Raw genomic sequence first — 27,807 nt, 5'->3', positions numbered from 1 at the left:
AGTTCTATGGTTAGTAGTTTTTGACATACATCAGTTAGTCTTATTTACTTAATTACTATTATGATATTTATTTACTTACAATGTAATGTACGGGATTTATCTGATGAATAGGAGGAAATATAGTAACATCTTCTCGTGGCACCATTGCCTGTAGTTCATCTACCATATAACAATTAATTGTAAATGAATGTTGCTTAACACTGTACACAAGACCTGTATAAAAAATGTAATCTATTTTTTTATCTTATGGTATTGTAGGTTGTTATTTGCTCTAGGCACAATTCAACACTCAATGCGGCATCTTCATGGAGCTTCTTCCTACTTTAATTTCTTACACTAAGCTATATATTATACATATGTACTCTAAGAATGTTCTTTTTCGTCAATAGCAACACTTGAAATGAAATGATGTTTATAGGATTTTCCAGCATGTTTTCATTGAGTTCTAGGTTATTCCTTATATGGAGCCTGTTAAATGTCGTTATAGGATTTTCCAGCATGTTTTCATTGAGTTCTAGGTTATTCCTTATCTGGAGCCTGTTAAATGTCGTTTCCAGGTTTTTTTTTGTTTTTTTTTTTAGTGCTTTCCAGGATTCTTGGGACATCATGGACGACTGAAGTAGAACAAGGCAGTGCACTAGTGACATTAAGAGAATTGGCTTCTTGATTTTGGTTGGTACTAAGTCTTACACTATTACCAGAAGCTAATGGGACTGGTCGATCTGTTACATATGAGGGAAGAATTCCTCATCTTTAAAAATATTTCAGTTTTTATGCCACAGTCCAGATTTCTTGAAACCTGATGTTATGTTAGCTGTGGTGAAAGCTTTTTCAAAGGGCTCTCGAAGAAGTGTTATGAAATTGTAAATAGAAATAGTCCTACCAGGATTTTCATTCTACCATTTGTTGAAGGATTCCTTTATGTATGCCTTAAATGGGGCAAATACTTCAACATCAAGTGGTTGGAGTTTGTATGAACAGTGAGGTGGGAACGTTAGAAAGGACATTCAATGTTCTCGTGCAAACAATATCGTATCCAGATTGCAGTGGCTCTCGTGGTTATCAAAAAGTATTACTGTAAGACTGGGTCTTCCTTTGACGAGCTGTCAGTTTTGTGATATGTTTCATGACCACAAGAAAGTTTGTGCGATTAACCCATCCAGTAATGTTAGCTAGGCCAAGGATTCCCTTAGGACCTCCTATTACAAAATGATCTTTATAATTCACTCTAAGAAACACATAGGCTGGAGGATATGCATTTCCCACAGCATCAACAATACCAATAAATATTACCAATTGTCCTCGCTCAGCAGAAACGGTTTGTCCTAATTGTTTTGTTTTTGCTATTATTTTGGGTGTTGACATTACTGATGTTATGCCACTTTTATCAATATTTATAACTCGGTTAGGAGCATAGGTATGCTTTGAGAGTGCCCTTTCATAATTGTCAAAGAAATTTGAAACACTTGTCTTATTAAAACTAGAAGCTCGGGCCAGGCTTGTATTTTCTGCCTTTCTTAATGACAGATTAGGATGACGTTTCATAAACCCATAACTCCAGTAGCTTTATTTTTCATCCATGATGGTGGAAAGGCCAAATTTAGTTTAGTAGCATACTGGTATGCAAATGCTCTTAATTGACGAATGGTAAGACCGTACTGCATTTTTGAGCATGTTATTCAGTACTCCTCAAGCATATTTTCTTGTTCTGAACTAAATACTTGCCTTGTGACATATTTTGAAACCTCTGGAACAGCTCAAAGTGGATAATTAACAGTTTCAACTTCTCCCATAAAGTCGTGTCAGTAGTAGGCCTACTTCAACAGGATTTTGACGAGGCGGTTAGTTTTTTTAGAAACATTTTTATCCTGTATTGGAGAGTAACCAAAGTGAACTCCATGAGTAACAGCTGCACTTCTATACGAACTGTTTTTATTGACAATATTATTGATGGTAGCTGCGACGGCATTTTCATCAATGCCAGCTCTATTAGTTATTTTCTTGTAATTTCTCGCCATTATTTACCTGAAACAAAGACAAAATTATGTGTTTGTGTCATAACTTTAGACTGTTACCTAAAAAAGTTGTATTAAGCTATTATTACAAAGATAAATGATTTAATTTGAATGAATAGAAGTGTAAACTAATGTTCAAAACTGTCCCATCAATGTATTAAACTGCCCCATTTCAATGAACGAAAGTGCTCCAAGTGTAGTTAGATTATAAATAACAATATATTTTTTTTAGGTTAGAATTGGAGATTCACACTTGTACATGCAGCCCAAACATACAGCTATCCAGTGATGCATTAATATAAACATTTTTGCCACCAAGACTGATATTCGAATATATAATAGGTTACGTACCTTGGTCCGTCTTCAGTCTTATTTTTAGTCAATGGATGACTAGTTTCGGGTACAAAGAAACATTGTCAAATCCTTTTTCTGCCTTATTTTTGAATTCTTTTTGATGCATTAATAGCAATAAAAACATGAAAGATAAATAACTTCGCTTGCATTTATATATTGTTGAAAACAAAACTTTTTCTTCAAATTTCAGAACAATAACTCTTCACAAGAAGATGCTGGAGAGTTGAAACTTTTACCGGAAGTAGTATTCCATAAGGCCTATAGGTGGTGTGAGGGATCTGTTTCCTGCTCTTTAGTAAGGTGGGAAATTTGAAATGTATGAAAGTGCCCCTGTATGAACTGCCTCACTCTCCCCTATGTACACCTTAAATTTGTTATTTTTTGTTTGGCTTCTTGAGTGCCAAATCTTTCCCTCCCCATATCCTTGACTAAATTGTCTATTGCTTTTTGCATAAAGTCTTGTTTTTGTAGGCTGGGCTTAACATGTTGCACAAACACTAATTTTCCCGGTATAATTATGCAAACTTTACAGTCTTCCTCTGACCACTTTATTTTCTGATCTACAAAAACCAACGCAAACTCAAGAACTAAACTGAAAAAGAAAAACGACGCACACTTAGTTTGTGTTTTGTAACCTCTCAACTCGACTCCACTTACGGTTTACGCGGGAGAGTTGCGGGTAGATCACGTGACAAAATGAAAACATTGGTGGTGGGGGAGGGCGGTTGGCCGAGTTGCTGGGCCCCCGCCGTTTACACTCGACTCACCTTTCAGCTGGGTGTGGCACTCGACTCGCCCAACTGTTTACACTAGCCGAGTTGTGGGTAGCGTACTAACTCAGCTGTATACTTGCCATCCTATTCGACCAATGTAAAACAGCCTTTTGGATTCGTAAGAATTGTTATGGAAACATGATGTTCTAGAAAGTATTGATGAGGTGATAACACTTTCTTAAAAAAAAAAAAATGGTCCAGTATACAAAAGGAATAAGCGGAACTCTGTTGCCTTCCACCATTCAATATCATCAAAACTGCGGGCTTTCGGCAAAACTCACTGGAAATGTAACCTTGAAAACTGATCCGGTTCGATGAAGCTTTGTCGACTGGTCGGTGAGGGGCAGCAACTTCTGAGGGACAGTGAAATTCCAGATGTATGAGACTTCGCATAACACAAAGACAAACCAAAAGCGTATAATATAATAAAAACTAGTGGTCGTCAAGTGGTCGAAAACTCGACCAATAATATGTAATGTACACGCATTGACTATTGGATAATGAAGTAGACATCCCATCTATATGAAACAGCTGTCGTTATTTTTTAATAAAAAAACATGTGTGAGCCAGTCACAGAATGCGTGTCTAACATTCTGTTAAGTATTTACATTTAGGATATTGGAAAAATCAAATTTAATTACTTATTATATTATCTATATAGCCATAACAACTAGCTTTTATTATTTGATTTCAGTTAAGTGAAAATAATTTTAATTTGCTGTAACGGACGTGTTATGGTTTTGTAACGGACGTGACAAGTATGGTGATAGGTAGAAATAATATCGTAGTTTGAGGAAATACACTTTATTTATGCACTGTAATTATAATATTATGTTAGTACATTAACAGATTACTTGTTATATAGCATAAATTAATAAGAAATAATTAAATACTAGCCTATTGCTGGAACACAATCATAATATGGCAGATGGTAAACTTCCATAAACATTTCCGCATCTAAGAAAAACACACTTTTGTTAGGGGGTTTTTAAATTATAACACAGGAATTGAACTGCTCTCTTTTGTGCTATGTTATAGGCTCTACTTCCAGTTATTCTAAGATGTTTATTTCATCTTCAAATTCATACAGGACTCGATCACCTACTGGTTTGAGCACAGGATCATTTAGTAGTTCGAGGATGTCTGAAACGGAGACCAGTCTTTCATCACCTTCATTAATTTTAAACACTTTATGACTTTTGTTGTATGACTTTAAGAATGAAACCTCAACATCCTTATTTTCTTTAACACAACTCTGACAAACCGCTACATACCTAAACTCTTTTCCCTTTTCACTGTAGACTTTTACCAGTACGTGTGTTCCTGGGACAACATCACATGGAGAAATATCAGTAGATGTCAGTAGATTCAAATACTCATCTTCATCTGGGTAGCGTCTATCACACATATTTTCTTCTTCAGAGTCCGTGTACACATCAGAGTACCGCAAACGGTTTGAAGGCGCAGGCTCTGTAAGGTATTCTTCTTCTGGTTCTAGGACGATGCAAACCTTAGTCATAAGTGACTCAGATGTTTTGGCAACTAGAATATGACATTCATCATAGGCCCGGAAGTGATGAAACGATTGGATTCCGACAATTTTTTCAATGTTATATCAAAGTTATATGTTAATGTTATTTTAATGTTCAATGTCCCATCTAGCTTCAAGATTTTTGGAATGAGAACTTACTTCTTTTTCAGAAACGTACAGCACGTTAATGTTTGTACAGTTTTCCTTTGTTACTTGGTAAAATTCTTCAGCTGAGCTAACCACAGCTCTTCTTCCTTTAACCACATTCCAAACAGTTCTTTTAATTGAGCCCCCTACCCCATCAACAGCACCCTTTCCATGTCCAGAGGCAAAGAAATTCCAGTCCACCGTGATATTGAAATCTTTTTCTGAGAAACACACATTTGATACAGTATAGCGGCTTTTAAATTGGCCTGCACAATTGTCTGAAAAAATATGTACATGGTCGATTTCAGAAGAAATATCCTTCACTTCATTAAGAAGTGTTTTAATATACAACCATACCGAATTTTTTGAATGGCTCAAGTCGTCACTGACAATGGCAAAACTATATACTTCCTTACCATGCCATATACAGCAAGTGAAAATCGCAACTTTTGAGTGGCTCCAATGAGCACTCTGTATCTCATCTTGGTGGATTAGTGCATAATTCTTTGAAAAATCTATTTGCATTATAGCTTTGTCTATTGAAACCCCCAAAGAATCTTTGCACTTATCAAAATATGAAGACTGAACTTTCTTCACATAGAAATGAATCTTGAAAGCACATAATTGAGAGTTAAGTTCAGCCAATATTCTTCCTAAACTTGTGAAATTTTCCACCAGATTTGACCTATTGTTTACATTTTTCCATTCCTTCCATTTGTACTTATTTTTTAAGTTTGTGTTTTCAGGAAGGAGAGTTTTTAAGTCATAAGTGCAATCATCACACTCATTCATCATACATTTTCACTCGAAATGTCACAGGAAAATAGGCTAAGAAGGTCCTTGTGGTTGTCTGGAAAACCAGGGATAGATTTTGAAACAGACTCAATCAGGAACATGAAATTTGAATGTTTTATACATACGCACACAGAGTGTTGCATCTGACTAACAGGCAAAATGTGCTTTGGTCGTAAGTCATAAAACTTTGACAGCGAAATCTGTTCATTTGGGTTTGTGGCGTCAACTTAGCCACAGCTGTGATGCCTCATGTCTTCACTGTATTTTAATATTTATTATGTTACAGCTGTTGCTAGATTGTTAAAATGTTTAGTTTTGACTATGTGATGATTCAACACACTTCTTCATTTGTTTACAAATAAAACTTTATCAAATATTCGTTCATATAGTGGTAATAGTATTTCATACAGAGTAAACATCGCTATATATTGGTGACCCCGAATAACGACAACAAGAAGCACGACATTCCTACATCAATATTACCAATGTCGCTAGAAGAAATCGAAGCTCAATTGGTGAATCTACGGGAGCAACAAAATGAACTTTGCACCAACGTTCAGCAACGCAACGACCCTGGTAACGTATCAGTGAATCGAGTTGCAGTAAAACTTCCGCCATTCTGGGCCGATCGACCTAGACTATGGTTTGCTCAGGTAGATTCCCAGTTCGCCATCTCAGGCATCACAAATGATGACACTCGGTTTCACTACGTCGTTTCTCAGCTAAATGAAAGGCTGTCTAATAGTGAAGAAGAATGTGTTCACCAGTTGATAAGCGACGAAGATATCGGAGATCGCAAGCCATCGCAGTTCTTACGCCACCTACGTTCTCTGCTCGGTCCAGCCCAACTACAGGACAACATCCTTCGAGCACTCTGGCTACGTCGTCTCCCTGTCACATCCCTTCAATACAACATTCAAGCGATTCTTATAGCTCAAAATGAACTTCCACTTGATAAACTCGCGGATATAGCGGATAAAGTCATTGAGGTTTCACCACAAGTATCAGTAAATGCTACGGCAACTCGTGAACCTACAAAGTCAAATGACGACCTCACTGCTGCTATTGCGAGACTGACGCAGAGGATTGGCGCACTCGAAGTATCCCTCCGGCACGATCGTTCGACCAATCATAACAAGAAAACATCAAAATACGCAAATCAAGATCAGCACAAATCTACAAGCCATATCTGCTGGTATCATGCCAAATTTGGTGAGCACGCGTCAAAATGTACTTCTCCTTGTTCTTTTGCGGGAAACTCCAAAGACGGCCAGTAACAGTGGCGACTGACTGTCAAGCACCCAGCCGCAGAATCTTTGTCTCGGATCAAAAGTCTAATCTCCGGTTCTTGATCGACACCGGCTCTGACGTATTATGTTATCCCAAACGTCTTCTACGAGACCGTCGCACATCTACAGACTTTGAACTAAGTGCCGCCAACGGTAGTACTATCAAGACTTACGGAACCTGTTCTATGACATTAGACCTAGGCCTTCGCCGTAGTTTTGCATGGCAGTTCACAGTTGCAGATGTCAGTGTTCCAATCATTGGCTCATACTTCCTCGGTTACTACCATTTGCTTCCTGACTGTCGATTGTTGCGACTTCACGATGCCACAACTGGACTTGTTACAGGAGGACAACTCTCCGTTACGACTCAAAGTAGCGTAAAATCCGTAGTCACTACTTCTCCCCTCTCTAAAATCTTGCATGAATTCCCTGAAATTACTCGCCCTTCAGGATTGCCTCGAGAAGTGAAGCACCAGACAGTACATCATATACACACGACTCCAGGACCCCCTGTATTCTGCCGACCACGACGAGTGGCCCCTGAAAAGCTCAGCATTGCAAAGAATGAATTTGCCGACATGGTAAAATGTGGTACTGCACGTCCATCAGACAGTCCGCGGGCTTCACCTCTGCATCTGGCGCCAAAAGGAGAAAATGGATGGAGACCGTGTGGAGACTACCGTGCATTGAACGCACGCACCACTCCTGACAGGTATCCTGTTTGACACATTCATGATTTTTCAAATAATCTTTCAGGCTGTAACGTATTTTCTGTCATAGATCTTGTAAAAGCATACCAACAAATCCCTGTACACCCAGATGATATATGCAAAACTGCTATCACAACTCCATTCGGCCTTTTCGAATTTCCATTCATGACTTTTGGGTTACGTAATGCTGGCCAAACATTCCAGCGATTCATAGATGAAGTAACCCAAAACCTAGATTTTACGTTCAGCTACATTGACGATATCTTAGTGTTTTCCCGATCAATTGAAGAGCATGAGCAACATCTTAGGACTTTGTTCAAAAGACTCCATTCCTATGGCGTTATTGTAAACTCGTCCAAGTGTGTTTTTGCAATGCCTGAAGTGACGTTTTTAGGGTACAAAGTTTCAGAATCAGGTGTCTACCCTCCACAAGACCGAATTTCTGCTCTTCAGGAGTACCAACTACCTAAGACAATGCGGGGTCTTCGACGGTTCCTAGGTATGATCAATATCTATCGTAGATTCTTACCTAAAGCCGCAGAACTCCAAGCACCTTTACACTCTCTGCTTGGTGGTGCAAATAGCAAGGGATCACTCCTGTGCCTTGGACCCCAGAGACTGAGGAAGCGTTTCAAGCTTGCAAGTATAGTTTGTCGTCGGCTACACTCCTATTTCATCCGAAACATGACGCCCCTCTTGGACTGTTTACAGATGCCTCTGACGTTAGTGTAGGAGCTTGCCTTCAACAATTTGTTGAAAATTCCTAGCAGCCACTTGGATTTTTCTCTAAGAAACTTTCACCAAAGCAAAGCTCTTGGCCAGCGTACTACCGTGAACTTCTTGCTGTGTATGAAGCAGTACAGCATTTTCGTCATTTTTTGGAAACAACGGCATTTACCATTTTTACGGATCATAAGCCACTCATCTTTGCTTTTCATCAACGTCGTGAGAAACTTCCACCTGTTCAACTACGTCAGCTTTCATTCATATCCGAGTTTTCTACAGACATAAAACACATCGGGGGTTCAGAAAACATTGTTGCCGATGCTTTATCACGTGTAGAGGCTATTTCATGTTCATTGGATCCTGAGTCAATTGCCAAAGCACAAAGCTCAGATGACGAACTCATCAACCTCATAAACAACAACAATTCATCTCTCAAAATACAGAAGATCCAAATCCCTGGAACAAACTCATTCATCTTTTGTGACACTTCCACAGGGACCCAAAGACCTTATATTCCAGTTGAACTACGGAAGAGGGTATTTCATTCGTTACATGACCTCAGCCACCCAGGCATTAAAGCTACTGCAAAACTTGTAGCAGATCGATTTGTCTGGCCAAGTATTCAAAAAGATTGTCGTAACTGGGCTCGTACTTGTGAGCGGCCAACGTTGCAAGGTAACACGACATGTTCATGCTCCTCTAGGAACATTTTCTTTACCATCATCTAGCTTTGAGCACATCCATGTTGACATAATTGGGCCTTTACCACCAGCAGGACCATACAAATACTGTCTTACAGTCATAGACCGTTACACTAGGTGGCCTGAGGTTCATCCTTTAAAGGGGATTACTGCAGAAGAAGTCGCTGAAGGTCTAGTCTCGTGCTGGTTTTCTCGTTATGGTGCTCCTTCAAGAATAACTACTGATCAAGGCCGCCAATTCGAATCATCCCTCTTCAAGTCCCTTGGAAGAACTTTCGGCTCTGAAAGAATCAGGACTTGCAGTTACCATCCCTGTGCAAATGGATTAGTGGAGAGATTTCATCGTCATCTCAAAGCTTCACTGATGTGTCATCACGATTCATCCTGGCTGGAAGTTCTTCCGATTGTCCTCCTAGGTATAAGAAGTGCGTACCGCGAGGATCTTCAAGCATCAACGGCAGAAATTGTTTTCGGGCAACAGTTGAGACTTCCAGGAGAATTGTTTGATCTCCCTGTTGACGGACCCAGGCATGAAGATCCTACTGATTATGTTGTACGACTCCGTCAACACATGTCTTCAATCAAACCTGTCCAAGCTTCACGCCACGTCAAACCCAAAACTTTTATATTTCAGGATCTTAGAAAGTGCACCGATGTTTTTCTAAGAGACGACTCTGTGAAACGTGCTCTACAACCTCCCTACAGCGGACCATATCCTGTAATTTCTCGTGATGAAAAATCCTTAGTAATATCACAGAATGGCAAACAAGTGCGAGTGAGCTTAGACAGGGTGAAGCCTGCATATGTGTTACCCGAAAAGTTTAATCCTCCAACAATCAAAGAGCCTCAAAATATACAACCTTCAAACACATCCCTCAACCCTCCATACCCAGCACCATTCAGAAGGTATACAACTCGGTATGGACGAAATGTTAAGCTCAAGCTTCCTGGACTTCCAGTCTCTGCGGGGGGCTGATGTGGCGTCAACTTAGCCACAGCTGTGATGCCTTTGGTCTGTTTAGTTTTGACTATGTGATGATTCAACACACTTCTTCATTCGTTTACAAATAAAACTTTATCAAATATTCGTTCATATAGTGGTGGTATTATTTCATACAGAGTAAACATCGCTATAGGTTCTTGACCTTAAACTCTTCATGGGCTTCTCTAATACTCATAACCATGTGTCGTACTGTTCTTTTAGACGTTTCTGGATCTTTTATTGATTTCACATCCCTTTTGCCTGGAGCCTGGCGACTGATTTAATTGTTGTTGTAAAAGTCAATTACTTTCTTAATACAGTTTTTGGTTAACTGTCGTGGGCCTTTTTTTTTGAGAACTGACAAGCCAAAGTTCTCTTCTATTAATCTTTTAAGAACTGCTTTTTTCTTAGCCGGACTCGAGGGTAGGGTGCCTTTGGCTTTTTTCAGGGCTTTGCCAAGTGTACGTGGACTTTTATAGGTTCCAAGGTAAGTTTCACCAAGTAGTGCTTTGGCGTTTTCATCATTATTTTTCTTATTTGTGCCTTTTTCTTTCTGTAAAGTTGTTGTCTTTCTCTGTCCTTGCGTCTCTTTTGCTCCAACATCAGTTTATTAGCTTTAAATTTCCTTCTTTCCTGTTCTCTTTGCTTCCTCTCCTTTCACGATCTTTTTCTAAATAATTGTTCCATATTTTAGGGTTCTTCTTCATTTTTTCCCTACATTTTGCCATTCTGTTAGCAGGAGCCATGATCTGAAACCAAAAAAACATTGTGGTTAGATAGGCCTACTATAAAGACACGAAATAAACACCTGTTAAATTATGTCGCATCCGTTACATCTAAAGACTTGTCACGTCCGTTACACTTAATAAATTGGTATTTAACTTAATATGTCTAAAAACATATATTTGAATATGGAAACAACCTAACCTTACTTTCTTGGGGTTTTAAATTACTAATTAGTTATAGGTTAAGTGATATTTAAACTTGCGTAGTATTTTTGTAACGGACGTGACACAGCAACTGAATAAACAAGATCTTGAATAAAGTATTGTAATAGTTACCTAAAAGTCTACAAATTTTGCTGAATGCTTTGATCTTCTTACTTCAGATGTGTTGTAGGTTAACTGGCCAAAAATATCAACTCATTATTTCATATCTGACTAGAAAACAGCTGATTTCAATATTCAATAATCAGCTGCTTCAGTACCAACTGCAATCAATAATAAAACTGAAAAATATGACAAATTCATGGCTTTATTTGTAATTATGAATTGTATGGATGTTTATGTATAAGGAAAAGTAATTAAAATTAACAAAATAAATATTTTATTTTTTTTACATAAGGTGTACTTTATAAAAGAATGGCTGACTTGGTAAAAAATATCGTGTATTCACAGAAATCAGTGCAATCTACTTATAGCTCAAATCAACTACGACAAAATATAGTTAAAACTGGCAACAACTTAAAACTTGGGGGTGGAATGTCTAGTTGTAATTCAAAGGTACAGGCTTCTCTATTTTCACCCCACGCTATAAATAAAACATGTGATTTTGTGATTATAATGTCTTCAATTTGTTGTGATTTTCTGTTTATATTTCTTTGTTATTTTGTTATCAGCATGGCAACCCATAAAGCCCGTGTTATTTTTTTTTATTTCAAATTAATTTCTGGTGCTTATATTTGAGCCTATTTGTATTTTTAAAGGGATTCTGCACATCCACAGGAAAATATATTTCTAACAGTATGCGTAGATTTTCCCTGCGATACACACGAGCTGAGAAAAAAGGCTTTAAAGAAACATGCTTGCCTATTAATTTAAAGATACCAAAATGAAATCCAAGTTTATTATTGAAATCAACGGACTAACTTAATTTTGATACAGAAGGTCCTTTAATGCAAAAAAACCCTCTGGTGTCCTAAGTACTCTTTTCAAATGTTCTCTGTCAGGGCTATCAGGAAAAAGAACCCGATTATTTGTGCAATCGCCATGTTGTTTTACATTTGGAACATTAACTGTATCCAGTGTGACTTTTGCTTCCCAATTTAAATGATTTTGCAGGAGCATCACAGCAAAGCCCTTTTAAAACAACTGATAATATTTTACCTTCAAGAGCAATTTTTTCCTTTATTAAATGGATTAACTCGGAAACAAAATGGTTCAAGCAATCCCTATTGCTACATGGGTGGGATCCGGTAGCTTAAACTAGCTACTTAGTAATATGTAACATGTTATAAACAAATTAAGAGCATTGATCTACACATCGTTTAAAAGCGTAAGCTTTAATGTTTCTGATTTAATGTCTCTCAGCAACAATGATTAATGCAGTTACTTCGTCAAGTTCAAAGCCTCGTTTCACACAGTCAAGAGAATCTCACAGTGACAATGTTCCGTGGCAATGTCATCGTCAAGTTAATCGTCCTCAAATAACGTCAGAGATTCGCTGTCGAGTAACTTTCGTAACTTCTTTAAGTTACAACTTGATCGGATCCTTATGGAGTAAAATTCCCACAGAAAGGTTCAATAAAGAGCTTAATTAAACCGATATCATTGAAAAATACCCCCGCCGCAGCAAACCTGTCGTCTAAGCGAATTTACATTTGCCTGAATTGATTTTCAATTAATCTATTTATAACATTTAGGTTTAACGAGTTCCAAGGTTTAACGTTTGCAGCTACAAGGAAACTAAAAAAGTTTGTTTTAAGTAAAATAATTATAGCTTAGTATAAAATCAATAAATTTTTTCAAGTTTGATCAAAATATATCCATCAACTAGCAAACTACAACATTTTACAATATTCTCCACAAAAATGACATGGGAATTTTAAATTTAAAATATTTTGAGTTTTCTCCGTAACCAATAACCGTAAAAAACAATTTGATATACTTAATTATTTGTTTTTTTAAGCTCTTAAGGAAGCTATATAGAGAAATTTGGAATTTTTTTGTTTCGAATGTCAAAAATGAGAGAAAACTAAATTTATACCCCATAAAACCCCCCGTTCCCATGGTCTGATCACGCTGGTTCGTGAACTCATTCAAGTTTATTCTGCCTTACAGCTTCAAACCAAATTTGATCAAAATCGGACAAAAATTAGGTACTAAAGTTATCGTCCGAACGGACATATATAAAAAATTGAACGAATGGTGTTTTTGGCCTCTAGGGACATCAAAATGAAAAAGTAAATCGGTCCCAGGCCTAGGTCTTATCATGAGACCTACGGTAATAGTTACTTCCCTATAGGGAAATTATGTCATTTTAAACTAATAAACCTAGAAGGTTATTATTCATAACATTATAATCCTATGGTGTGTTAAACACAAAGGTTTTCCCATGGATTTAGAACCAACTTGTTGATGTGATTCTTCTTTTAAAGAAAAATATTATTAAGGTAACACAGTAGTCCCTATCCCTTCCATGTTAATTTCACCATTTTTAGGTACACTTAACTTCTTTAAAAAGTATCCTAGCAACCTGAAATTTGTATACATTGTCTTACACACCTTTCTCAACGATAATAGGAACCACTTTTGTTCTAAAGTTAAAAATAATTTTATATGAATTGTTTTAAAACATAAATATTTTTATCTCGTTTTTTAATTAAAAAATAATTAAAACTCGGGTTGTATCAATAATTTTGTAATTTCACTTCCTATTATTATTTGTTAATATACACAGAAGGTCTGTAAAAACTTACCGGACGAAGAAAAAAGTAAATTTTTGGTAAATCTATATATATAAAAGGCAAAGCCCTTACTGACTGACTGACTGACTGACTGACTGCCTCACTCATCACTAATTCTCCCACTTCCCACTTACCTAGGAGGCTGAAATTTGGACACTGATTCTTTAGGCATTAAATAGGAAAACTAAGTGGTTTTAATTTTGATCGGACTCTCGGGCTCCACCCCAGTGGCTCTGGAGTTTCCCATGTTAACCTAATGAGTACTCATATTTAAATGGAATTAATGAATCATAACAGCTGTTTCAATTAAACAAGTTGGTTCTGTTCTATGGTGTTCAATAGCATTAAAGTTACAAGGATTACCAACAGAGTGCAGCACTATTATTTTTTTTTTTATATTTGACAACAGCTAATTTGAAACCAAAAGGTGAGTGAGCGTAGCGAACGAACTTCAACCCGGAGGCGAGGTACCGTAGCGAACGAGCTAACCTGAAGGCAAGTGAGCGCAGCGAACGAGCTCCAACTGTAAAGGTGAGTGAGCGTAGCGAACGAACTTCAACCAGGACGTGTGAGTGCAGCGAACGAGCTCCAACCTAAAGGTGAGTGAGCGTAGCGAACGAACTTCAACCAGGACGTGATTGAGCCATGCGAACGAGCTCACATATGAAGTTAAACGGGGCAAAGCCCGTGGGTACAGCTAGTCGCATATAAAGCCTTAGACTATGGAGACTATATCACAAAACTTTAATTTTCATACCTTTAAAAAAGCCCAGCACCATAACTTGGTTCATCTTGATTTTCTGCCTCTCCAAGCCTTTTTTTATTGTTTTCTTTGCCTTTCGGGCCCTCTTTTCAATTTCTTGATGGGCTCGTTCAGCTTCTCGCACACGCTTTGCATCAAGCTTTAGTAGGCCTATAACACGGTTCGGTCCTGTCAGTCCTCATTTTTGAGTTCTTTCCGTAGAAGTCTAAGCCGTGTTCCCATCCTTTTTTGTACATGATTGATGCACTCTAACTTGTCTATAGTTACATAATCACCATGAGGTTTTGATTGAGCCACTGCGTCAAATTATTTGCTGTGTCCGTCGCATAAAAAGTGGACGTAGCGAACTGGTACATCGAGCTTACTTGATCTATGAAATAAATTATTTACTCCTACTACCTCCATCCCTCCGCTGGATCCCTGATAGTTGATGTGGCAGTTAGGGTGGTCTTTTTTATGGGCTACCTTACCAGTAGGACAGTTTTTACTGAGGCACTCCACATCAAGTACCTTGCCGGTGTCTAAGCTAGTGGCGGTAATCACACTATGTATTGACGTATTCCAATACTTCTTTTTTGCCTTGTCCCATCTATGCCAACAGTTATGTCACTGTCTCCGTCATTTTCTGTTATTGCCTCCCTCCTAGCAATAGCCATAGACTCACTACTTACTTGTTCAACTGCTTGTAGTAATCTTTTATTTTAGTCATCAAATCTGGTAGGAGGTGTTTGGGTATTCATAATCGAACAAAAGGTTTCCGCAGCTTTTTGTCCCTTGCCAATACTTCTGAAACCGTACACTAATCTAAGGTTGTTATCATAATGTTTGCTGTCGGTTCAGTTTGATGTCATAAAGGACTTCTCAGCTGAACATTCAGAACAGGATAAAACTAAATTAGAAACAATACCTTTTCTGTTCGTTGTATTTTCACTTATAGTCCAGGACCTGACTAGGGTTCTGTGTGCATGTCGTGTATAGAGAATTTTGCTTTTGCATTTCAATATAGGTGTCTTAGGAAGTGTTTTCCACTCGGGTGTCAAGTTCGCACCTGGTACGTTTTCGAGCTATGACGTCATCAAAATGGCGGCCATTGATTTTTTTAAATCGTATATTTCGCAAACTATTTGTCGGATCGGAATGAACTTTTTTTTGTTTGAAAGGTAATTTTAAATGCTACCTGTTTTACATTTACACATTTGTTGTATGTTTAGTACATTCTTCGTAATTTTGCAAAAACCTGTATTTTTAAATATTTTTGAGTTATTTTTGTTTGTAACGTTTTATTGATACAATTTATCAAAAACCACCAATGAAAAAAGTTGTAGAACGTTTAAAAATCTTTACAAAAATACCAAATTCGATATGTTTTACTCAAAAGATTACGTCAGGAAACTAGATAAATCTCATAAAAACACCAATTTTGGCGCAAAAACGCCTATTAGTCCGGCATCTAGGGCAGTTCGCAAGTCTTATAAAGACAGTTTCGCCATTCAATGTTGATGTATGTGTCTAAATAAGTGTTTTCAACTCGGGTGTCACGTCTGCACCCATTGCAGTTTCCGGTTATGACGTCATTAAAATGGCGGAATGGGCTATATTAAAAATAACGATATTTTACATACCATGTATCGGATCGGAATGAACTTTTTTTTGTTTAAAAGATAAGTTTACATGCTATCTTTCTTACATTTGCACTTTTGTTTTATGTTTAGTACATATTTCGTAATTTTGCGAAAACCTATATTTTTTTAACATTTTTGTGTTATTTTTGTCGATAACGTTTTATTGATACAATATATCAGAAATAACTTAAAGACAAAGTTGTAGCACGTTAAAAGAGCTTTACAAAAATACCAAATTCGATATGCTTTACTCAAAGGATCACGTCAAGAAACTGTTGTATGTTTAGTACATTCTTCGTAATTTTGCAAAAACCTGTATTTTTAAATATTTTTGAGTTATTTTTGTTTGTAACGTTTTATTGATACAATTTATCAAAAACCACCAATGAAAAAAGTTGTAGAACGTTTAAAAATCTTTACAAAAATACCAAATTCGATATGTTTTACTCAAAAGATTACGTCAGGAAACTAGATAAATCTCATAAAAACACCAATTTTGGCGCAAAAACGCCTATTAGTCCGGCATCTAGGGCAGTTCGCAAGTCTTATAAAGACAGTTTCGCCATTCAATGTTGATGTATGTGTCTAAATAAGTGTTTTCAACTCGGGTGTCACGTCTGCACCCATTGCAGTTTCCGGTTATGACGTCATTAAAATGGCGGAATGGGCTATATTAAAAATAACGATATTTTACATACCATGTATCGGATCGGAATGAACTTTTTTTTGTTTAAAAGATAAGTTTACATGCTATCTTTCTTACATTTGCACTTTTGTTTTATGTTTAGTACATATTTCGTAATTTTGCGAAAACCTATATTTTTTTAACATTTTTGTGTTATTTTTGTCGATAACGTTTTATTGATACAATATATCAGAAATAACTTAAAGACAAAGTTGTAGCACGTTAAAAGAGCTTTACAAAAATACCAAATTCGATATGCTTTACTCAAAGGATCACGTCAAGAAACTGTTGTATGTTTAGTACATTCTTCGTAATTTTGCAAAAACCTGTATTTTTAAATATTTTTGAGTTATTTTTGTTTGTAACGTTTTATTGATACAATTTATCAAAAACCACCAATGAAAAAAGTTGTAGAACGTTTAAAAATCTTTACAAAAATACCAAATTCGATATGTTTTACTCAAAAGATTACGTCAGGAAACTAGATAAATCTCATAAAAACACCAATTTTGGCGCAAAAACGCCTATTAGTCCGGCATCTAGGGCAGTTCGCAAGTCTTATAAAGACAGTTTCGCCATTCAATGTTGATGTATGTGTCTAAATAAGTGTTTTCAACTCGGGTGTCACGTCTGCACCCATTGCAGTTTCCGGTTATGACGTCATTAAAATGGCGGAATGGGCTATATTAAAAATAACGATATTTTACATACCATGTATCGGATCGGAATGAACTTTTTTTTGTTTAAAAGATAAGTTTACATGCTATCTTTCTTACATTTGCACTTTTGTTTTATGTTTAGTACATATTTCGTAATTTTGCGAAAACCTATATTTTTTAACATTTTTGTGTTATTTTTGTCGATAACGTTTTATTGATACAATATATCAGAAATAACTTAAAGACAAAGTTGTAGCACGTTAAAAGAGCTTTACAAAAATACCAAATTCGATATGCTTTACTCAAAGGATCACGTCAAGAAACTAGAAAATCGTACAAAACAACCTAATTTTGCGCAAAAACGCATATAAATCCGACATCGATGGCTGTGTACGAGTCATATATCGACAGTTTTACCATTCAATGTTGATGTATGTGTCTAAAGAAGTGTTTTTAACTCGGGTGTCACGTCTGGACCCACTGCAGTTTCCGGTTATGATGTCTTTAAAATTGCTACATGTTACGATTTCACCAGCTATTTTACTTAAAATAAGACCATTACCCTCTTTTATGCAAATAAAAGCACAACAAATCAATGTAATTAGTCCATAGGAATGTTTCCACTATATAAATACCCCCGGTGCAGCAATCCTGTCGACTAAGCGAATTTCCATTTGCCTGGATTGATTTTCAATTAATCTATTAAATTAAAAATCTATTAAATTAACAACTCAAACAATTAATTGAAAATTAATATAATAAATGGTCTACTAAGGACTACTCAAGAATCCCAGTGTAATCGTGATAAGATTCTTACAATTGAATGTAAGAACCGCAGGGGGCCCACGCTTGCGTGGGTTCGTGGCCTGGGCGACCACGCGGACCCTAGCTCTCCCAGAGGAGAGGTAATTGCCCGGTGTTGGAACCGGCACTTCAGGTAGACCACAAGCTATGGACGACTGGACAAGCCAGCCTCTTTGGGTTGTACCCAAAGTGAGAGTACCCAGTGACATTCCCTCCATTCAGGGTGGTGGGGTGTTCAGCTCTGCTAGTGTTGATTAAGTTCATAGATCTTTCACCTGCCTGTAGCTTGTGGTTGTGACTGAGTCCTACCTGTTGTGTACGACTGACATTTTGTGAGGCATATCCTCGACTTTGGAAGTAGCCTCGTCCTGGGAGGTGAAATACCTAGCCCCCAGAGGGGAGGTAAATGCTCCGTGTTGGTATCGGCATTTTCAAGTAGGCCACAGACATGGACGACTGGGCATTGGGTCCCAGTGACATTCCTTTATCCAGGATGGAGGGGTGTTTAGCTCTAGGAGAGATGGAAGTGCATCATAATCTCTAACCTACCTGTGTCTGTGGTTCTTTGGGCTTCGGCCTGCTTGTTGTGTGCGACCAGCATTCAGTGGGCAAATCCTCGACTTTGGAAGTAACCTTTCCTGGAGGTGAAAACGGGCAAGTACCCGCAGCTCACGGGGACACTCAAGGGCAACGTAACTTTTCGCAGTGTGAGGGCAACGGTTTGTAGGTACTTATGCAAACCAATCCCTGTCTCTGAGCACGGACGGTATGGTTATCTTGAGTGTGGGGGGTTCTTCCCGGAACCTCAATTGAGTCAAGGGTGTCGCCACCTCTGGTGGATAGGTTCATCCGGGTGGGTCCCACTTCTATACCTGCCTCCTTTTGGGAAACCCTGATGGCTTGGCAGTGATGTTGGGTCTGACGGGCAAACGAAGTAGATCGGGTGCTGGGTCCGAGCCCGCCAGGGGTATCTGGGGATCTATCGCTCTGGTTATCTCTGGTTTCCCAGCAATGGGTAAGGCCTCGATCGGGCAGCGGTGTAAATGGGAGGTTGGGGTTCCCCCCGTCAGCGTGCTGACGGTCCCCTTCCTCCTGGCTATTGATGGCGGGTTCTGCCTGTCAGGGATTAGATAGGTCCCGAGTGTTGCTTGCACTAAATGCGTCGGGGCGCTCTACCATGGACCTCTAGGTCTCGACCTAGTGGAACCCAGGTGGAGTGACGCTTAAACAAGCAGCCGGAATCCCTGGTTAGGATTTAGGGGCAACCCTCCTTCCAAAGGGTCTGCTTCGGCAGCCGGCGAGCCTGATGACCTTAAGTCATCCGCCCATGATGTGCTAAAGGTTGATGCGTAAGCTTCGGCCTACATCATGGGGCCCGGGTATGTCCTAAAGGATAGGTACCGGGTATGCAGTCAGGGGGTTTCGGCTCTAATGACAAAACGAAATGGAATGGAAATTGAATGTAAGCTCAGGGGAAATAAAGTCGCAAAGTTCATCTTCGCAGAGAGATTGGCCTACAGCTCTAGCTTGAGTTACGGACCAAATGTCACTGGAAGAAATTTTAAAAGGATAGCTCTCTCCCATAAAGTTTGGTGTTTATAAGACAAATTCTCATTACTGAAAAACATGTTAAAAGATAGTTTACTTTGTAATTAGTGGAATTGTTTATTGTACTTGGCATTGTTTTTATTCCTCCCTTAAGATTATTCCCAACACATCACTATGTAGGCCGGCCACCCAAGTGTGTATTTATTTGCCACACAATCTCAGGTACACTGGACACGTACATCCCCGGGCTCTACGGTAATTGACCTGTACCTCTAGTCCTCTAGCACAGAAATTTTTTAGAGGTGCAACTACCTTTATTGGCTACTAGTAGTAAAATTAGTATATATTGAATTCTATGTTGTATATACTTCTTTTTCCGCACTCTTTGTTTAAACAGCCAACAAAGTTGTAATGTAGCCTACATACTGTTATTTACACAGTAGCAAGGTGTTGTAAAGAGACAGTTGTATCAGATGCATCAAGTCAAATCCAATACATAGTACAATGTTAATACCTCATGCATAAGTGATCCGATGACAGGCTAACATGGCGAGGTTGACATGCATCTCTGAGGCGTGCAATGGTAACCAATAATGACAAGTTATTGATTCTTGAATTCAGAACATTTCTTAACACTTTTGTATCATCTCCACTGCCTGGAAAGTGTTAACGTCCATTCGCTCATAAAAACTGAAAGTTTCATCCCTAATGTAGAGCTACCGTAGAATAAACAAAAATTAATAATTACAACTAATTAATTCATTTTTTGATTTTATTCTTTACTCAATGTTGATCTTATTATAAACAACAGTAAATTTGCTTTGTAAAATAGTATTTGTCAGGTTTCAATAAACTTAAGAGATTTTATAAAGGGTATATAAAGGGAACGAACACGTTGCCTTTTTCATTACCGGTTTGTATGATCTGGTTTAGTCGTGATGGTTTAGACGATCGAACTAACTTTGGACTTAGTTAGTACAAAAACCAAAGCCGAGTCGCAGGCGAATTTTGTAAGTCCAACTGGTATGAAGAACAAGTAGGCTAGTCAAAATACGGCTTAACATAAAACTTAAGGTAATAGAAACAAAATTTTGGAGATTTTGTTAAAAAAGGTGTCCATAACATCATATTAAAAATTGAGAAAAATTGAATTGGCGGAAAGCCGCCATTTTGTAAAAAACTCCGCCATATTGGATCTAAGTAAGCTTTTAGTAAAACATCAATAGTTCGACCACTAAGTGTCTTAAAAATCTGTGGTTTGCTTTAATAGCTTCCTCATTAAGTCTACTTTTAGATAATAACAACCTTTAAACAATTTAAATATTGTTTTGTTTAAATGAGACGGCTTTAAATTGAAACAATACCAAAATTTAAAATTTTTTAAACCTTTATGTTCGCAAATACAAACTCAGGTAATAAGAGCATACAAATTTTGTAGTTCTTAGGATTTTTAATTGATCAGGACCTATTCTGCAGTAGAGGGAGGGTTTGTGTACCATAACATCTGGTGTGGTTGCTGCAGATTTTGTTAATACTGAAAGAGCCAAAAAAGTAGGAAATGCAGGGATTGAAAATATGTCAGGACGAAATGTATGGACAAGTAAGTATCCTTTGTGGTTGTAAATAAGGAAATTGTCCAAATTGATCCACAATTGTTGTTTTAAAGATTAATAATAATTTATCAGAAAGAAGAGTCTAACATGAAAGATGGATTTAAGTATGAACTATGTAGCTATCCAGTTTCGTTATTCGATAACACTCTGTGAAAAAACCTACCGAGAGTTTTATGCACACCAAACATGGAAGTTACAATGAATAAGGAGGATTACCTAGCGAACCAACAAAACAAACGACGGTATCTGAATGTATTGAGTGAAAGACTTGAAGATGTTGGCTGTAAAACAACCCATGCTACAGGAGATGCATTATTCATTTATTCATTCAATGTTAGGTTGTTATATGACATCACAACTTCCATGGCATTGGAAAATGCCAAGGATTATCAATGATGATGAAAAATCCTATATTCAGGCAGTATTCTGATGTGTTTCTAAACCCAAACTCCACGAAATATGAAATCATCTCTGCCGGGGAGAAGGATTTAGTGTCATATTTTGGAAGGGTTTCTGAGACACTTAATGACATACCTTATGAATGTTTTTGTGCCAAGGCAACAAGTAAGAGGACGACACAAGCTGTGCAGCCTACGTCCCTTCCACCTACCTCGGCTGCTGCCAAATATCACAGAATGAGGGTTTTCCACCAATTTCAGGTGTGGAATAATAACACTTGTTTATCAACCTTGGAGTGGGGTTAGAGATTACAAAGCAATAAACTACTTCCAATAATGACTGAACTAAAACCAGCTCTAACTAACATATTAAAATGTATAAGATGTAATTGCAAGCCAGACTGTAGTTCATCTAGATCTTGCCAGTTTAATAGACTTCAGTGTTCTGCGTGTGGCGATGCCACGGTATCCTATGCATGAACACAAACGTAGATGATATATTCAAAGGCTGTGACAACGATGTGTAGACTTTCATTTAAATCACATGCAATAATGAAGCAATGGGTTGTTCTTCTATGTAAATAAAACAAGTTTTGTTTGAATTTGTCACTTACTTATTTTTATCAAATCTTAATTTATAAGTCCTTGTGGTGGGCAAGTAATCAGTATACATCATTGACATAGGACAAAACAAGGTACAGTATAATGATTGTGTCCCAGAAATCATTTGTTGTCTCATTACTTTAATAGGGGCAACAAATGACTTCTTTTTTTGTGAACTTAAAGCAGAATTCCGTAGGAAAATTTGGTTATTAAGTTATAAAGTGGGGTTTTGTATTGTTGGCCAGTAAAATAAGGTTTTATTAAAAGAGTTAAAAAGTATACTCATATAGGGATCGTAAAAAGAGCTATGAACATGCTTTTTGAAGAGAATATCTCCTGCGGTTTGTAAACATTGTCTTTCCCGCCCGTGGTTTGGAATCGTCGTTTAAGTCCTGCGCGATCGCATAAAATTCCTGGACATCTCCCGCGGTTTGTAGGCATTATCGTCGTATCTTGCAGTCACGGAAATGTCATTACAGTCTTCCGCAATTGCAGAAAAACTGTTAATATTTTGATCGTGCTATCTTTGCAGATGTTTTTTACGATCGCGTATTTTTACCGGGGCTGAAATAAAATCCCGGATGGCTCCGGAAATCCCAGTTTTCCAGGTTCCTTCAAATTCAAGATTTTCCCGGTTGGTACACACCCTGTGTGAGTTATTGTGTAAACCTGTATTGTAGTGAGAAACACTCAAGAATAAAGACATTTTGATTTGATATTTAAAACAATTAAAAATTACATGTTATGGGATGGGAAGTGTTTTTAATCAGGGCTGAAAACATAATTTTGATCACTTCATTACCTGGTTTCAGTAGAAATGTCTTAAACTATTTTTAATGTCCATGATTTTTTTTTTTAAGGTCGATTTTTTTCTGACTATTATTTTTTTAACAAATGAAAGTTTTTCTAAAGTGTTCTCTTCCTCTAAATCGTCTCAAAGCAAATATAATACTTTAAGGCAAATATAATTACACATGCAAAAATTAAAAGACTGGTTCACCATGCTCTTACCAGTTCTACTAGAGTCATTTTTAAGTAAGGGCTGTTTTTGCGTATAGCTCTGTTGTTCACATTACTCCTCACAAGTCGGCTTGCCTCTTATTGGCATCATTGATGAACAGATTGGTGCCATTTACAGCTAATTTGCCGATGTGTACACTTTGCTGTGTTTTTGGATATATATTTTTTTTATTATTGAATCTCCCGCACATGTTATAAACATATCACTGACCTTATCTCGCATTTGGTGGGGGATTCAATAATTTAAATTATTTTCTAGACATACAGACAGTAAAGTGGACATGTCAGCTGTAGAGATGCAAAAGGTGCCAATCTGTTCTCAAATGATACCAGGCAATGGCTATGAGCCTTGTTGTGGCTCATAAACTTTCATAAACGTGAATTAAGAAGTGATCTGCACAAACGGTCCTTACTTAACCAACCACCCTTGTACCTTTCCATCACTCAATTTAACTTCAAGCCAATATTGCAAATCGATGTTTTGAAGGCTATAAGGCGGTTAACGTCTGAAGCCACTGGTTCTGACAGAATCCCAATTTCTTTAATTAAACGTATCTTGTTTGCTCTCCTCCCAACATTAACTTTCATATTTAATACTTCACTAAGATCAGGTATTTTCCCAGAAAAGTGGAAGTCTGCGCTTGTCCGTCCCTTGAATAAAATCTCATCCCCATCGCTTCCGCAAGACTACAGACCAATTAGCATTCTTCCCGCTCTTTCTAAGGCACTAGAAAGAGTCATTCACTCCCAAGTTTCTGACTTCTTGGTACAAAACAACATCCTCAATAGCTTTCAATCAGGTTTTCGTAAATCTTACAGTACTGAAACGGCAATGCTTCATGTAACTGATGACATACGATTTGCTATGGATCGTAGCCAATGTACTATCTTAACATTATTTGACTTCAGTAAAGCCTTCGATACCGTAAACCATAGCATTCTTCTAGCCAAACTCAAACTGTTAGGTTTCTCTGATAATTCATTAAAATGGATGAGATCATATCTTCAGAGCCGAAAGCAGTGTGTTTCTCATGACAACTTGACGTCCGACTGGAGACATGTTCCCTGCGGAGTTCCCCAGGGTTCAATTCTTGGTCCTCTGCTTTTCACCATTTACATCAATGACATCAGTACAGTTCTACACCACGCAAAGTTGCATTTGTACGCTGACGACTTGCAAATCTATTCTCATTTTAAAGTGAGCGATGCAAATGAAACTATAAACATGATGAATCACGACATCAACAGAATTATTCAATGGGCAGAAAAGAACGGACTTAGACTCAATCCTGACAAAACAAAGCCAATCATCATAGGTCACTCACGGTTACTCAACAAAGTGGACTTAGACATTTTACCAAAAATCACTATAAACGGACCCACTTTGCAATACCAGGACAAAGTAAAAAGTCTTGGTTTGACTCTAAACCGCACATTGGACTGGACTGACGCGGTGGTAAGCACTTGTAAAAGAGTGTTTGCCGCTGTTCACACACTGAAGAAGATGCAACGACTTCTACCTTTTCACATTAAACTCTTACTGGTCAAATCACTCGTGTTTCCACACTTCAACTACTGCAACACCGTGGTTAATGATATGACTGTGGCTTTGGCAACAAAATTACAACGTGTACAAAATTATTGTGTTCGATTCTTGTTCAATCTTAGGCGTGATGACCATGTCACACCCTATTACATTAATGAATCAATTTTGAAATTAGAGGACGTCAGAAAAATACGAATACTTTCCATTACTCATTCAGTCATCAATCTTGGAATTCCAAATTATCTTGCAAAGAATTTTAAATTTTTGAATGGAAGAGGCGCAAGGGATACCCGCTCTGGCTCGTCCACGCTTCGCATTCCTCATCATAGAACAACTGTTTATAATAAATCATTTTTAGTAATAGCCTGCCGCCTATGGAACTCCATACCTCTGCCCATCAAATCTATAGAAAACCGATCCCGACTGATGGTGGCGCTGAAAGAATATTACCTTGACCGGATGGCCGTGGCTTGGCGGGATGGCGTGCGTTAGGCCTAGATGCAGCAGAGGGTGTATGTGTGTGTGACTGGATGTTAGGGAAAATGAATAGATTTATGCTATTTTATTACTAGCTATGTTACAAACTTAATTGTATTTTTTGTTATTATTTTGTTGTTATTATTAGTTTTTTAGAGGTTAACTGTAAGAAAGGACCATGTGGTCCTAAGTTCGCCTCAATAAAGAAGCATTTTCATTTCATTTAATTTCATTTCATTTCATTACCTTTTTCAGAGTAGAATAGCTCATGTTTTGGAATGAAGCTAGTTCCATATAAGATGCACTAATAGATTAGAAGACTATGAGAATCCTCACCAACACTGACTCCAAAGCACACTAGAACAAAAAATATTATTACTTTAGGACCTCTGCAAACATATAAACACTAGGGGAAGATGCGATTTTATATCCTCATCCTCAGGAATACAATCACTTATTATATGTCCCATTGATCCGCTTGACATCTTTACATACCGACTGCGCTAATTTAGTAAACTATATTTAACACAGAAAGCTCAATGAATAAGAAACCAGCACTATAGAAACAATTAACCTGTCGAAAATTTGACACAGGACTGTGGACGGACGTCATCTTCCAATACAGTGCAGCCACCAGAAATAATAAAATAGTCAGCAGCCTTCTTAAAATATTTATAATAATAATAAAGTATGTCTCTTGCAAAGTTATTTGCAAGGTTGAATTTGACATTACAATCTGCTGCTTAAACTACATTAAAATTTGGCCTAAAAGCTAAATACAAGAAATTATATAGAAAGTTGTAATATCTTTGAAATAGCCAGGATATTTATTATTTGACTTATAATGCTAGATAAAACATATTTATCAAGGCAACTGATAAAATGATACATTTATGTACTAAAATAAATAACCAATACATAGACACTTACAAGAGAGAGCACAAAATAGATTTAGTGGGGCTACGTGTATCAATATCCATCCAGCATTACGGGAAGTGAAGCCAATCGCCCATCACTCATACGGACAACTGCAGCATATAGCGGTACAACACCTTTTTCAAATGTACGATGATTAAACACACTTTTGCAACACCAATTTTTTGGTGGCTTCACCTCTTGCGCCTGATGCCCTCTTAATTTATATTCTGTGCTCTCTGCTTGCATATTATTCATTATTTTGCATTTGAGTGGTCATTGTCAGTGTGAACACATAATTCATTTTTATCCAAAAGATAGTTCACAAGATGTTTTTGTTCACTGTTAGTTGGCTTTTTCAATACATTTTTATTTAAAGGTTTCTTTATTTTTGAGAAATATCTATTTCGTTTATCTACATGTTGATTCGTGTTAACTTTAGTTACTGTTTTGAAACCAGAAAGATCAGCACTATTTTTTTCATACAAAGCCACTCATCAAATTTTATTCTACTTCTAAACCAACATGACTCTCTAGTTTACCTCTTTGAATGGCACTTGCTAACAAATTAGCTTTTTCAGCAACTACTTCAAAATTTCCTTAATTTTGTTTTGTATCCATAAAATTTGTTTCAACGTGAACAAGTTTTCTTTCTCTAAATGACTACTGCTAGCTCTACTTTCTAGGTCACAAGATGGGTAAAACAACCTGAAGCTTGAATGAATTTGCTTTCATATGTTCATCTTAATTATATTGTCTACACAACTACACATAAGAGTGCATACAAATTTTGCAATATGTGCACATAAGACAGGGGTTACAAGTTTCATTCAATTTGGTTATTGAGTATTCATCTTTGCCATCACTGGATGTAACCAGCCAGGTTTTACGATTTTGGCCATTTCTGGGCCTATGCCATCGCTTTTTTTATGACTATTGTTGATTCTTAATGTTTTTTGGTCTGATGAGTTCTTGGTTAATTTGATCAAACGCTTGAACAGGCTATCTCTGCTTACATTAAAAACTGCAATAATAGCCTTTTCCAACCTTTTGATTTTTCCCCCTCAAGATAAATATGTTTTAAATTTTTGTGAAACGCTTGTAAATGATTTTTGGTATTAATCCCCAGCCCCCTGTGGTGACAGTAGGCCCAGGATTCAGGTCTTGAGGCATAGTATTTGAAGAAATATTCCCCAAAGTCACAAGTGTTCATAAGAGAGCAAGTATGATAAATTTTTACTTAGACAAGTTTGAAAATCCCCCAAAGAGCCATTGAATTCCATTAGAGATTTTATACATTTATAGACAAGACTTTTTTGCTTGAGCTTCCCTTTATTTTAAATAAATTCTTCTGTCAACATTTTTCAACTTGTAAGGTTCACAAAAGAATAATGTCTGACAACGCATTGAAAAATACAGGGGCATTATCAGACATGAACGTTTCCG

General features: G+C 37.3%; 1 protein-coding gene across 1 annotated transcript; it reads left to right on the top strand.

Moving 5' to 3' along the window:
- The first annotated feature begins 7,986 nt into the window (after positions 1-7,986).
- Positions 7,987-10,017, top strand: LOC128984181 (uncharacterized). Its single transcript, XM_054403476.1, has 2 exons — positions 7,987-8,257; positions 9,140-10,017. Exons 1-2 carry the CDS (start codon positions 7,987-7,989, stop codon positions 10,015-10,017), a joined length of 1,149 nt encoding a protein of 382 aa, XP_054259451.1.
- Positions 10,018-27,807: the final 17,790 nt, after the last annotated feature.

Source organism: Macrosteles quadrilineatus, unplaced genomic scaffold (genome assembly GCF_028750875.1).
Source record: "Macrosteles quadrilineatus isolate MER2022 unplaced genomic scaffold, UCM_ALF_1.0 Scaffold_2__2_contigs__length_208266976, whole genome shotgun sequence".
In the NCBI taxonomy this organism is placed as follows: Eukaryota; Metazoa; Arthropoda; class Insecta; order Hemiptera; family Cicadellidae; genus Macrosteles; species Macrosteles quadrilineatus.
This window is presented reverse-complemented; position numbering and strand designations above follow the sequence as displayed.

Bases quoted from the DNA above. Each gene is read 5' to 3' on its own strand.
- LOC128984181 (XM_054403476.1), top strand. From the start codon at position 7,987: ATGCCTGAAGTGACGTTTTTAGGGTACAAAGTTTCAGAATCAGGTGTC. The intron at 8,258-9,139 runs GTATAGTTTGTC...ACTGTCTTACAG, and splicing joins GAAGCGTTTCAAGCTTGCAA to TCATAGACCGTTACACTAGG.